The 12,973-nt window shown below is 35.7% G+C and overlaps 1 protein-coding gene across 1 annotated transcript; it reads right to left on the bottom strand.

Moving 5' to 3' along the window:
* Positions 1 to 2,615: 2,615 nt before the first annotated feature.
* Positions 2,616 to 12,839, bottom strand: LOC118272074 (uncharacterized). The gene is made up of 3 exons (XM_050693574.1): positions 12,676 to 12,839; positions 3,166 to 3,356; positions 2,616 to 2,754 (listed from the first exon to the last, which is right to left on the bottom strand). Exons 1-3 carry the CDS (start codon positions 12,731 to 12,733, stop codon positions 2,701 to 2,703), a joined length of 303 nt encoding a protein of 100 aa, XP_050549531.1. The 5' UTR covers positions 12,734 to 12,839; the 3' UTR covers positions 2,616 to 2,700.
* Positions 12,840 to 12,973: the final 134 nt, after the last annotated feature.

Genomic DNA, 12,973 nt, shown 5'->3' with positions numbered 1-12,973 from the left:
AAGTGAAGTTGACTACACAGCTGGTGTATTGGTTGCTGCGTATTGCATCGTGGATTCAATTCCCATACAAAACAATTCAATGTGTGACCCACAAATTATTGTTCCGTATCTGACTGCACGGTTGGCGCGGTGGCTGGGCAACTGACTGCCGCGCAACGGGTAGCGGGTTCGATTCCCGCACGGAACAATTCTTTGTGTAATCCACAAATTGTTGTTTCGGGTCTGGGTGTCATGTGCATGTGAAATTGTATGTTTGTAAACGCACCCACGACACAGGAGAAAATCCTAGTGTGGGGCAACGTTTTAAAAAAATATATATTTGGGTCCATATTATGTTGGTTCCATATGTGAGCTTGTCTGTTTGTACACAAACTCACGACACAGAAGATTCACCTAGTTTAGTGCCACATTCAAGATAATTAGAGAATTAAGCACCTTTTACCAGTATCAGTTATAACAATGAGTATGGAAATGTGTCTGTCTATCTTTCTTATTCTATTCAGACACTTAACTTCAAATAAAAATTTGCAATCAACATTGCATGGAATCTCGTCTGGTTTAATGACCTCCTAATTAGCCGCCTTTAAAACAAAGACTAATGAGGTGGTCAATATATTTCTTAAAGAAAATTAATTCAGGGCTAAAAAGTATTTAAAATAAATTATGTTAACGATATAAAGGTCGTTTACTTAAGTTTTCAGATTTTTCATTACGTGCGGTGAACGCAACGAAACCACTTTTTGAAATATTAATCTTTACTCTTATAAGAAAACATATTAGAATTTTAACTCAAAATTCACGGTTTACTCACGTACATCAATGTAGAAAAGCTCTACTAGAGGCAAAGGGCGCGATGGGCGTGCAACGCCGCCTGCGCCAACGTACGATCTAACCAATAGGCAGTGCGACGTCGCCGCGTCTGCGCACGATACTGATGAAGAGTCCCTTTGTGACTACGAAACTAGTAGAGCTTTTCTCCATGTATGTTACCGGGTGGTTAGGAGTATAATAAAAGACTTGTGGCCCATGTCCTTCTCCTATTTCATAAGCTAATTCAAGAGGAAAACCACGAGTTAAAGCTAGTATGGTAGGTAATAAATAAAATAAAGCACCAGTTTGCATCTTTACACACAAAACAAGTACATTTTTTCACCAAAACTTTGTGTAACATATCTTCCGTCCGAACCGTCAAACATTTTGTTTGTTTTATATATTCGTTTATTTATTATTTTTATCTCTATCCCCCTAGTCTTAAGGAAGTTTTTCCTGTAATAAATGTCGCCACGTCGGGCGCTGAAACTTTGCGTAGCGTCCGAAACTTGTAAAATTGCCCGCAAAATTCGAGGCCGAGGCCTTAGGCCTCGGCCTCGAATTTTGCGGGCAGCGGTCGGCGGCGGCGGCGGCGCGGCAGCGGCAGGATCTTTTGCGTATAATCAAATGGACCGGTTTTCGAAAACAGCGGCGCGGGAGCGGCGCGGGAGCGGGCAACGAGCGGTGCACTCCAGTCAAGCGGTGACCGCCCGCGTTGCGCGTCTGCATTGTAGTATAGTGTTGTGTACCTACATTTTTTTTTGTGACGTATCAAAATGTCCTCGGACGTGCAAGAGCAAATGATTTCGGCAATCTTTGAAAGGACACCCATACGGAACAGCAAAGATGTGAACCATAAAAATAGAAGAAAAATTAACCAATTATGGGAAGAAATAAAAAACGAACTGAATATTGAAGACTAAAGCAAAAACTGAAATCACTCTTGATAGTTTCAAGAATATAGTCAAAAGTTTCTACACTCATTCTAGTGTAGTCGTAGAATTTGTCGGGATTTTGTCTCTGTTCTTCATAATTTCGATAAAACTCGCCATTTATTTTCCTTGCCCTATAGTAGGTCTTCTTCTTATGCCCACAGTAAATCGAGCGTTAGGAATAAATTTGAATCAAAAAGATTTCGTTCGCTAATAAAAACAAATATCTCGACAACACAACCACGAACACAACACTACACCGCTGTAGTGCCGCGCGATCTGCCCGCTAGTTTCGAGAACGGGTCCGCCGCCGCCGCCCCGCTCCCGCGCCGCCGCCGCTGCCGCCCCGCTGCCCGCAAAATTCGAGGCCGAGGCCTAACACGACTTGACGTTCCACGCTCTGAATTTTAAAGTGGTCCTTCATTTGTTTTTTAAAAGAACAATTGAATAGTAAGAAAAATTGTTTATGAGTGAGTGAAAAGATAAGTATTTTTTGTTATTAAATTATACAAAGACTTTTTCTTTGCTGATGTAGATGGTTGGCTAGTGATTTATACAAATTCAATTTTTGCACTCGTCGCACTTTTTTTATAAGGGGAGAAAATCATCTATTAACTTCTCCGGTCTAGGTTGAGGGAGTGTCAGACTCTTACTAACTAAAAAACACCTCGTTCCTTACTCGTGCTTTTCAGATAACTCCCCGGTAACCAGGTAGGCATATTCCTCCTTATCGAATTGGTGAAATAAAAAGCTTAGTTACATAGCCCATTCGTCTGGTATGTCGATTTTTGAAATTTTCAATTTTGAACATAACTTTTCACAATTAGATAAAAACAAAAAGTTTGTGTGCAATAAAATATTATATTAGGCACTGTTTACATAAGGTTAAACTTATTCTTGTAATTCATTCCATTCTATTAATCCGATACAATTTCGATCTTTATTAGGGCCATTCAATTTACTGAGAGCGGGACCTGTGGTTAGATCTGCCATGCTGCTTTCCTGATGAAGACTGAAACAAAAAACGGAATATTTAAGAGGGAAGTTTAGGAATAGTTGAAGAAGGTAAAAGTGGCCTCAAATTTCTTTAAAAGATTACTTATTTTATTTAGAACATTACTTATTTTATTTTATATGAATGGATTTTCGTATAAATTCAAAATACCAATAAATTAGATCGTTAAAAGATGAGAGACTATTGATGCACTTTCATTCTCCCCTACCTTTCAAACCTTCATAGCCTATTATACAATCTATTCAAAAATATTACAAAAGATATCATAAATATTCACAACATTATTCCTCTACAAAAATTCTCAATAGAATCTTCCTCACAATACCAGTCAATCATTGTCAAACATACGCTCAAACAAAAAGCTACTCAACAAGCCTATTATTAAAGTTCTAAATAAAAAATCACTACCTCGGAAGCATGGCTATTGTTAGTCCGTCCATGTCTGAAGGCTTCTGGTACTGGGAAGTTATGGATACGGGATACTTCCACGTCAGGCCAGTGGACTTCTCCAGTATTGGTGGGATGGTCACCATCGCCAACGCTTGGTCTTTCTTCAGCCTTCACATTGCCCCTGTTCTTCTTGTGGTGGTTGGCTGGAACTGGATTAATTAAATGTTAAGAACGATGTGTCAATTCTGATAATCATGAGTACCTATAGCTCGAACTAAAATATGATTGTGAGCAGTGAAATTTCAGAAAGTCTTGAAAAGAAACAAATTTCTTATTGGTGATAATTGCATTAGTGGAGTCTTATAGCGTCTTAGGCTTGATAACTGGTACCCTTAGTAAGAGTTTGTTTAGCGTTGAACGAAAACGAAACGAGAGCGCGTTCTGTGCTCTGACTGGCTGGTGTGTATAAACCAACCAATCAAGGCGCTAAAAACGACCTCGTTACGACCTTGTTAAGCTAACTTGTACTAAGGATACGAATTGAACAAAATATTTAATATTTTTTTAAATTATCGATAAGTATATTGTAATATGTAAACAAACATTATTTACTTAATATTAGGTACCATAAAATATAACTATCATAACGCGAACACCTAATGCAATAGTGTATTGTATGGTATTGTATTCATAATGGCATTGATGAAAAGGAACCCTTTTCACTTTGAGAAAAAAGTAACTTATGGAACTATTTTTAAAACAACAAAGCATCTGTAACCCTAACCGTTACATTATCCCTGCTATATCACACGACACGAATGACGCAAAGAAACCAAACACCTTCCCTTCCAATGACACCCACGTATCTCAATAATGGCGAATGCGTCAGTAGACTAGCTGCACTTTCAGTAGGACAAAAAGAGAAATACAATAGGTAATGTGATGGCTAATATAAGTAGGTCAACCTTCGAGTTGAGAGGTTTTAACCTCGACTATGTCTTGTGTTGTGTGTCTCTTGATTAGTTCTCTAGGTTGAAGATAAGCTTCTTAAGTTTAAAATTCTCGCTCTTATTAGTTTTTTTTTTTTTGAGGGGGGAAAATCATCCAATGACTTCTCCCGCCTTGGGCGAGGCGAGAGGGAGTGTCAGACTCTTACTGACTAAAAACCACCCCGTTCCTTCTCCTGCTTTTCGAGCCGGAGCCCCGGTAAACCCGCCAGGTAGTCCGCAGCTCCGGCGTTCTTATTAGTTAAGAACTTAATTGTATCTGGTAAAAAAATATATTAGCAAAATAGATCTATGTAGCCGGTACCCTCCTGACGTAGTGATAACTTTAATGGCCTTGTCATTTAGCCCTGCAAAAGTTATTGATGGGAAAAGGGAATAATGATGATTGGTAGGGAATTGTGGGAGTTATGACCACCTCTGCAAGACAGTTGCAATTGGTGTTCCATTGTCTTTGTCTACCCCCATAGGAGACAGACGTGAGGTTATGTATGTATGTATAGATCTATTTTTTTTTTATTATCTATTTTTTTTAGCCTTTGCCTATTTCTGCTGTTCATAAATGACAATGCCAGATCCTGCCCCACTCAATTTCATAAATGTACAAGAAAAGTAAATTAATCAAAATTTATGCAATGAAAATAGGACCCTTGGTTACTTAATAATTATTCTGATAAGGTTGCGGATAAAAAGTAGGAAATAAAAAGAATTTAAAAAACCCAAGGCCTATTTTCTGTTCCTATGGCGACCATCTGCGTTTCTTAGTACGCTTGCACAAGGAAGTAAACGATTTATTCAATAAAAAAAAGATTTATTAATGTAACGTGTACGGATTTTAATATGAATTTGGTTTTAATACATACTGTTAGTTAATTTAATTTTTTTATAATATATATTATAATGAATGCATATTCTAATTATTATTTCGTGTTTGAACGTTAGTGATTAAATGTAACGAAACGTCATTGGCGTGCGTGCGCCAGTTATGTCCAAAAAGTCATTATTTGACATTCGCTCTGTCTGTTCTGTTTACATTGTTGTTTCGTTATGACTATGAATTAAAAGTAGGATTACTAAAGGTGATATTTGTGATGTTAGCATTGTAATAATATAAAGCACTTAATTTAATTATTTCTACCATTATAACTGCAATTAACCTGAACTGGTACTTAACCTAAAAGTGGTACTTTTTTCTTAGATTTACATAAAAACCGCAACGTCTAAAGGCTTTCAAACATGTTTTTAGTTATCACTAATAGAGCAGCAATAGAATGCTACATTTGGCATGCCTGTACAATATAGTTTTTTAGTGGGGCAAAGCTCTATAGAGATTCTGGCATTGTCATTTGTTCTAAAGCAACGAATCTTAACAAAATTTTACTTAAATAACAGTATTTTACGTAAAACGACTGTGGGATCTGCCCTCAAAAACCCACTATATCCGTTATATTTTAAGCTAACTTATAGTTACCATTATAGGACTACCATAGAAGTTGTATCATAATTTACAAACACGACAAACAACACACATATAAAACGAACCTCCACAGACCTTTAAAGACAAATTCAAAGAACATAATAAACATAAAGGTGACTTATTCTCAGTTGTTTCACATAACACAAAGGTGGATTTCCGCATAAACTTCTGAAGGATAAACCAAAGACATTTTACTCGTGAATTTAAGATAATAATACAGCGTGTAACAAAATACCCATATACATCAAGAAGCACTGAAGAATACAGGTTGAATAGAATCTCTACACAAAGTTTTAGCACAAAATACGTTTAAAAAATATTGGTACCAAATACTTGGTGTCGCATGGTTCTTGATTTTAAATCATAAAAACGTATCACAACACTACAGGGGTCACTCGCTAACATTACGAAACATTTCGACACCAGCAATTTATAAGTACTACGCTAACTCGAAATTTGGAAAAAACTTTTTTATGCCAAGTTGCTTAAAATGTGTGTTTACATACGTCATAAAAAAATTGAGAAGAAATATGCAAAAATAAGAAAGTTACAAATCTTATAAAACGCTAAGTAAAGGTTCTTTTTGAGATCACTCGATTTATATTACGCCAACTATTATTAGCGGAGTGTGCGCGCGGATCACTTTGGTCAAAGTCCGTGCAACACTGCACTAACTCATAGTTAGCGTAGTTTAGTGCGTTCGTGTGTATACTTATTCGTTTGTAAAATGAACGACTTAGCGACTTTTACGTAGTAAATACTTATGTGTTAACGTATTAATTAGTTTATTAACGGTACGTTGACTATTCTTTTTGTAAGTAATTACATTTCTTTATAAAAATATTGAAATATGCATCAGATGATTGATCATGCACTACGACCTCCCGTACTACACTACGCTAACATAAGTTAGACGTGTATAAGATGTAACATTTTTTTGATGAATTACGTTTATATACGGCTAACTCGCGCTAAATCAAAAAATAGAATTAATTAAGGAAATATAAATATGAGATATTACAATGAATAAATTAAATATTAAGCATACCAAATTTCAAAAAAGTATCTTAATTAATGTAAAAGTTATCACGTTTTTCCCTTTAAACGCCTCTACTGTAAAGTACGCTTTTTGAGTTAGCGTAGTATAAACTGCTGGTGTCGATTTCTTCGGAAAATCTGATCGCTTAGTATCAGTATCTACCTAATTTTAATGTTCGGTTTCTGGAATTTTATGTATTGGAAAAATTCATAACTTCGTTCCATGAAAACATGAGTTTAAAAAATCCTTCCCGTATCGTTTGTTATGTTATCTAGAAACCGTGCACTTGATATGTATACCCCCTTTTTGTTACACCGTGTATAAGCGTAAACTCGAGATATAAAGTTCCAAACGTTGGTTACCAAGTGTAGCTGTTGAATATTCAAAACGGCCATGTTATCGTCGCGGGTAAATGATCCGTCATGTGTAATCATATTCGCGGCGAGAAGTGACGCGTTTTATTAATTTCTGAATTTATATTTTGTGCTCATTATGAGGTAAAAGGTTTTAATATAAGAGAAAATTATTTGTAAATTTAATATTGCATGTGAAGTGAGGAACATGGCATGTTTTTGTGACTTGATACGTAAACAGTTAAATATATAAGGTATATAAGGTACAGTTAACTATGTACCTATACATGCTCAGTTCGGTTTTAGCCAATTACTATACAGCAAACAATTCATAAAATAACTTTTATAACTCTGAAGATAAGTAATAATATAGTCCAGTGGGTTTACTCTAAAATCCATTTCCGATCGATCGACATTCATATTTTGAAATTACTCTTGAGTTGCAACACCCTACTCACCACCAAGGTCCCCTGCATCTATATTGCGTGAATATCTAATGAAATAAATAGTCTTTGTATACCGTACTCTGAATGCTATTTCACAGCTACGATTATGATTGTATAGTTTTATAATTATAGAAATTTTGTTGGCTTGAAATTACATTGATATTAAGATTGGTTTCAAGAGTAAGCTATTATATATAAAATATTAATATTTCATGTATGTGTGGTTAGATATCCCTGTATTTTAAGCATTTAATTTCAAAATTCTAGGAACATCGTACCGTATGTAGCTTAGAGAAATGTCAGAATGTAGGGATGTCAAGCGGAGGACATCTAAACAAGACATATTTTAAATAATTTAAGCACTCTGAGGTCATTAAGGTAGGGACACATTTGCGGTATAAATGTGAAGGATTGCTATTGTTCCTGAGTACGATACACTGCTACGATAGATAGCAATCTATTGGATTGGCTGTAGTCGTAGGTAATGATCAAAGAGAATATAACTAACTAGCAAACCCAGCGAACTCCGTTTCGCCACCAATGATTTTCCCTGTTTTGGAGCCCGGGACCTTTCCAACGATTGCAAAACCGGTGGAAATTGGTAGGTGTGTTCTGGTGTTATAGCGTCAGAAAGGAAAACCGTACTTATTTTTTGGAAAGGTTTTGGGCTCCGTGAGGTTTATAGCAAAGAAAATTCAAGAGAAAAGCAGGAACACAGGGAAAATCATTGGTGGCGAAACGGAGTTCGCCGGGTTTGCTAGTATTTTGCAGTTTTATTATTGTCATCAGTCTATAGATAGGGGAATAGAGACTTGCGATTTTTTTCTCAGTTCGTATCGTGTATACGACAATGAATGCTCATACGTTTATGCGGGAGTTAAAATCCGAAGAGAATTTGTTTGCAGTATGTTGTGAGCCGAAGAAAAAAACAGCGTGAATAAAACGCGCGGTAATATATCACAGTGAAAGTGGGAGAAATGTGTTTTTATGGGTAAAAATTGTTGGTGTGCAGGTACGAAAACAATAATATATTGAGTACAGTCACATCGTTATTATAAATCGTATGCGTAACCATTGGTCACTGTATCTACCTACACTAAATCAATCTTTTTTACCTTTACTGTATACCAAATAACTTAGCTGATACTATTCTTAAAGGTTGTTTAAATTATTATCATAGAGTGTCACATCACATTAACAGCCTATAAGTAAGTGGCCAAAGCCTCTTCTCGCACGGAGAAGGCTTCAGAGGTTCAATGCGAGTTGGCGATTTCAAACTTAACTAATGATAAGAAATTATAAGCCCAGGTTTCCTCATGATGTTTTGCTTCATCGTTTGTATAATATAGTGTCCGAAAAATTTTAGTATCGTGGAGTATATTATTTCATTATAATAAATAGTAATGACGTTAGAAATTAAAATCTCACCGCCTATTATTTCGATGTAATACATCGAACTTATAACGCAAATGATGAAAAGTGTGTGTACATCGTATACCCCTTCCGGGGTAAAAGGCGTGACGTTGACATCACGGTACGTTGGAAATTATTAAAAAATAACAATTCAGTATACTGATTTTAAATCTTATTAATTTAGCCAACCCTAGCTTACGTATCCTAACTGTAACCTCAAATTAAACTAACTACTAGGTACCGACACTACTAACGCTCGACCGTCAATCTGAGAGTGTCACCAATATATTCCGAGAACTCATTGCTGTACGTTCTAGATTCTATGGAAATTTCTATTTCAGTGACGCTTTGATATCTAGAACCAACTTTTGGTTGTAAAAGTGAGAAATTATAGCTTAAAATTCATGAAATCTAGTAAAATTATAATTATTTTAACCTTTAACTACCTGTGTTGCATATGCGACACATATTCTTGTGTCGTTGCCGCTCATATCGTATTGCTACGACAGAGTACATGCATGCTTTTTTCGTTCTATTCACACGATTGCTCCTCTTTATTTAATGTAGAGATATTTTTTTCGATTTGTATCCACGCATTTGGGGCACAGTAATTGATATTTAACTGAGCGTGTAAGGGTTGAAGACTATTATTTACCTCTTCTACATAGTTTTAGGTTTTGTGACACCTCCACGCTTGACGAGGGCAAGTTAAAGATTGCAGTTTAAAGGGAGTTAGGTTTATAACAGGGCTCTACGGCCTTACACTATGAATGGTTAAAGACACGTAAACAAAACACATTATTAATTACTTATACAAAAGTATGAAGATTATATTTGAAAGTAAAACTATTATAAAAATATTTATCAAACTTTATTGCCATTATTTTGATGCCTATACTTCACAATAAAATCAGTTTCAGTCAAACCAAACAATAAACATTCTTTTGTAACCCCATTTGAGTTCAAATCTGCAGAAAAACATTTTCTTTGCCCCGTGAAAATCCCGACATTGTACACCCAGCGCTATCAAATGATACTAAGGCATAAACACACGAACGGCCTAACCTATAGAAATCCAGTCACCCTTTGTATTACCCGTCATTGTGACCACAGCCTTTAATATAAAGGGTCAGAGTTCTCTTTTTAAATATTTTGTTATCTGTCACACCAGACCAGCCCTAGGCATATATCAAGCAGCAGATTTGTAACCTTATTATTTTGCGAATAAAGTTATGAATTCGTTAAAGAATTTTAATCGGTTTTTGTAACTCCATGTTTTGACGTCCGTTTCTCAACTAATCTCAACTAGGTACATAAACAAAATTTAGGATTTTGTTATGTAATATTTTTTGTGATCGTTTTTAATTATTTCTATTGTGTAATTTTGTAATTACTGCACGGTTGACGCGGTGACTGAGCAACCGGTTGCCGCGCAGCGTATAGCAGGTTTGATTCCCGCACGAAGCAACCCTTCGTGTAATCCAGTTGTTCCCGGTCTGGGTGTCATGTGTAGGTGAACCTGTATGTTTGTAAAAGCACTCACGACACAGGAGAAAAGTGGGGCACCTTAAAAATTATGTAAGTATTCCAAATGAAATAAAAAAATATTGTTTGTTCCTCATATTGAACAGTTTACTATAAAAGTAAGAACTATGTCAATGTATGATCAAAGCTTTGTAAAATGTAATTTGTAATCAGTTTTCCAGTCAAATACATAAAATATAATTAAAAGGTACTACGGGGCAAATAAAGCCAATTTAGAACTCTAATTTTGTTACTTAATTACGTATCGTCCATTTTATCGTATAATTATTTCTATTTATAGACAAAATAAAAGAAAATAGCTATCATTAACTTATTTTGTTGCTTTCATTTGAGTTTCACTAATTGTTCATTTTCTACGTTTTTCAATTAGTTGTACAATTTTGTGTTGATCAAAAGAAATACTGGCGGTCATAATTATTTCGAGATTTTTGTATTAAGAGAGAAGGAAAGACTATACTACTGTGTACTTAATTGGGTGAATATTTTTTAATTACAAAACATTATAACATACATACATATACATATAGCCTGAACGTTATGAGCTGATGAAGATGAGTAACTTCATCAAAATAATTAGATACATACGTAACCACACACCGCCGGTCTCCCAGGATAGGCAGAGACAATAGCTACGAATCTTACATACCTCTTTCACTTCATTAACAGTCATCAGTCTTTTCAAGCATGCTCTTCGTATTATTACTCGTACTATTTCGTCACCGAATATAAAACAAGGCGAGAGGGAGTGTTAGACTTTTACTGACTAAAATCCACTCGGTTCCTACTCCTGCTTTTTGAGCCGACCCTGGTAAATCCGCTAGGTTGTCCGCAATTTTCGATCAGGCATCAGCCCTAATAGGCCCTATATATGGTGGTCTGATGGCTCTTTGAGGCGGGCACGGACCGCTACGCATCATACGCACTACAAGAATTAAATCTACTAAGTTGTCAACAGCCAAATCATACTGAACTACCAATGGTCAGAAAAAAAACAACGATAAAATTAAAATTGTTCTACGAAAACCAATTCTAGTAATTTATTATTACTTATTTAAGTTTTCTTCACTTCTATGGATTTTCTTAGTAACTTACAGATATTAGTCCCAGGGCATTAATAACTTGTATTTGTTTTGCCAGAACTATACCAATAACTACTATTGTTATTCGAGAAACTAGATACTAGACCTTGTTGACATTTAAGCTATTCGGAGACTTGATCTTTACTGGGAATATCGGAGGACTAAGTATAGAGTATTGGAGAAAATATTAATTGCCAATCACATTAACAGCTTATAAGTAAGTGGCCACTGCTGAAAAGAAAAGCCTCTTCTCACATGGAGAAGGGTTGGTGATTTCAAACTTATAATTAGAAATTATTAGCCCAGGTTATGCTCACGATGATTAGGCAGTGGTGTCTAAATAATCTTAGAAGGTACATATAACTCGGTAAAAGTCACGTTGGTACTTTGCCTTTGGTAGGTTTTGTATCCGCGGCCTCATGCATGAGAAGCGAGCATCTTAAACCTCCGGGCCACTACGAGATTACTTGCCAATATAACTTCCCAATGAGTAGATTAAAGCCTAATCCCAGCATTTTCTCTTTTCGGCAGTTCGTAATGTTAGTTATAATGAAATACCCATTAATAGAAATAGAATAGAAAGTAACATTTTTCTAAAAACCAACTATATGACTATCGACACAGAGTTTAAACTCTTGCTAATTATTTTATTACCTATTTCAAAGCTTAACATACTGTTGTTGATATTGTAAAATAATATCTAGGCACTAGTAGCTCCATCTATGAATATGTTATGAAATTAAATTATGCAACGGCGACGCATCTAGTACCGGCTTTCACCACTATGAGGACTAGTGACATAATAAAACTAGACTAAACGAAGAGGTAACAAAAGGTTAATAGATACTCTAACTACATATCATTGCATCCTCATGCCTTTTATTCTCAAAGGGTAGGCAGAGGAGCATATTACGGCACGTAAACTATTAACGTAAACGAAAAGAGAAATCAAAGACTGGCTGCACGGTGGAGGCGGTGACTGGGCAATTGACTGCTGTGCAACGGGCAGCGGGTTCAAATGCGAAGTAACTCTTTGTTTGATCCACAAATTATTGTTTCGGGTCTGGGTGTCGTGTGTATGCTAAATTGTATGTTTGTAAACGCATCCACGACACAAGAAACAATCATTAGTGTGAGGATTTTGTATAAAAAACTATTAAAAATGTCCTTACCTGAAACCACAGCCAATGCCAGTAACACCACAAAAAAGAATGAAACAAAAATCTTCATGTTGCTTTATTTCACAATTTTCAAGGAATATTACTGAAGAAGAATGAGCGCGATTTATATTCACACGATAAGCTAAAGTAGGCTACCGTTTACAAGTCATTTTGTACTTATGAAACGCACTGATAAGTCTGAAATTGCTACTGTAATTATTGTATGTTTATTCTTATCGTAGCTTTGTCTAGAATTATTGTATATTGTAATTATAGTCCTGTAAACAAGTGCGATTGCTGAATATGAGTT

The sequence above is a fragment of the Spodoptera frugiperda genome, chromosome 5 (genome assembly GCF_023101765.2).
Source record: "Spodoptera frugiperda isolate SF20-4 chromosome 5, AGI-APGP_CSIRO_Sfru_2.0, whole genome shotgun sequence".
In the NCBI taxonomy this organism is placed as follows: Eukaryota; Metazoa; Arthropoda; class Insecta; order Lepidoptera; family Noctuidae; genus Spodoptera; species Spodoptera frugiperda.
The sequence above is the reverse complement of the archived record's forward strand: the minus strand, read 5'-3'. Positions and strand labels throughout refer to the sequence as shown.

Coding starts and splice junctions, on each gene's coding strand:
- LOC118272074 (XM_050693574.1), bottom strand. CDS start 12,733: ATGAAGATTTTTGTTTCATTCTTTTTTGTGGTGTTACTGGCATTGGCT. Junction 3,357..12,675: donor GGCATTGGCTGTGGTTTCAG/GTAAGGACATTT, acceptor TAATTAATCCAG/TTCCAGCCAACCACCACAAG. Junction 2,755..3,165: donor ACAATAGCCATGCTTCCGAG/GTAGTGATTTTT, acceptor TTTTTGTTTCAG/TCTTCATCAGGAAAGCAGCA.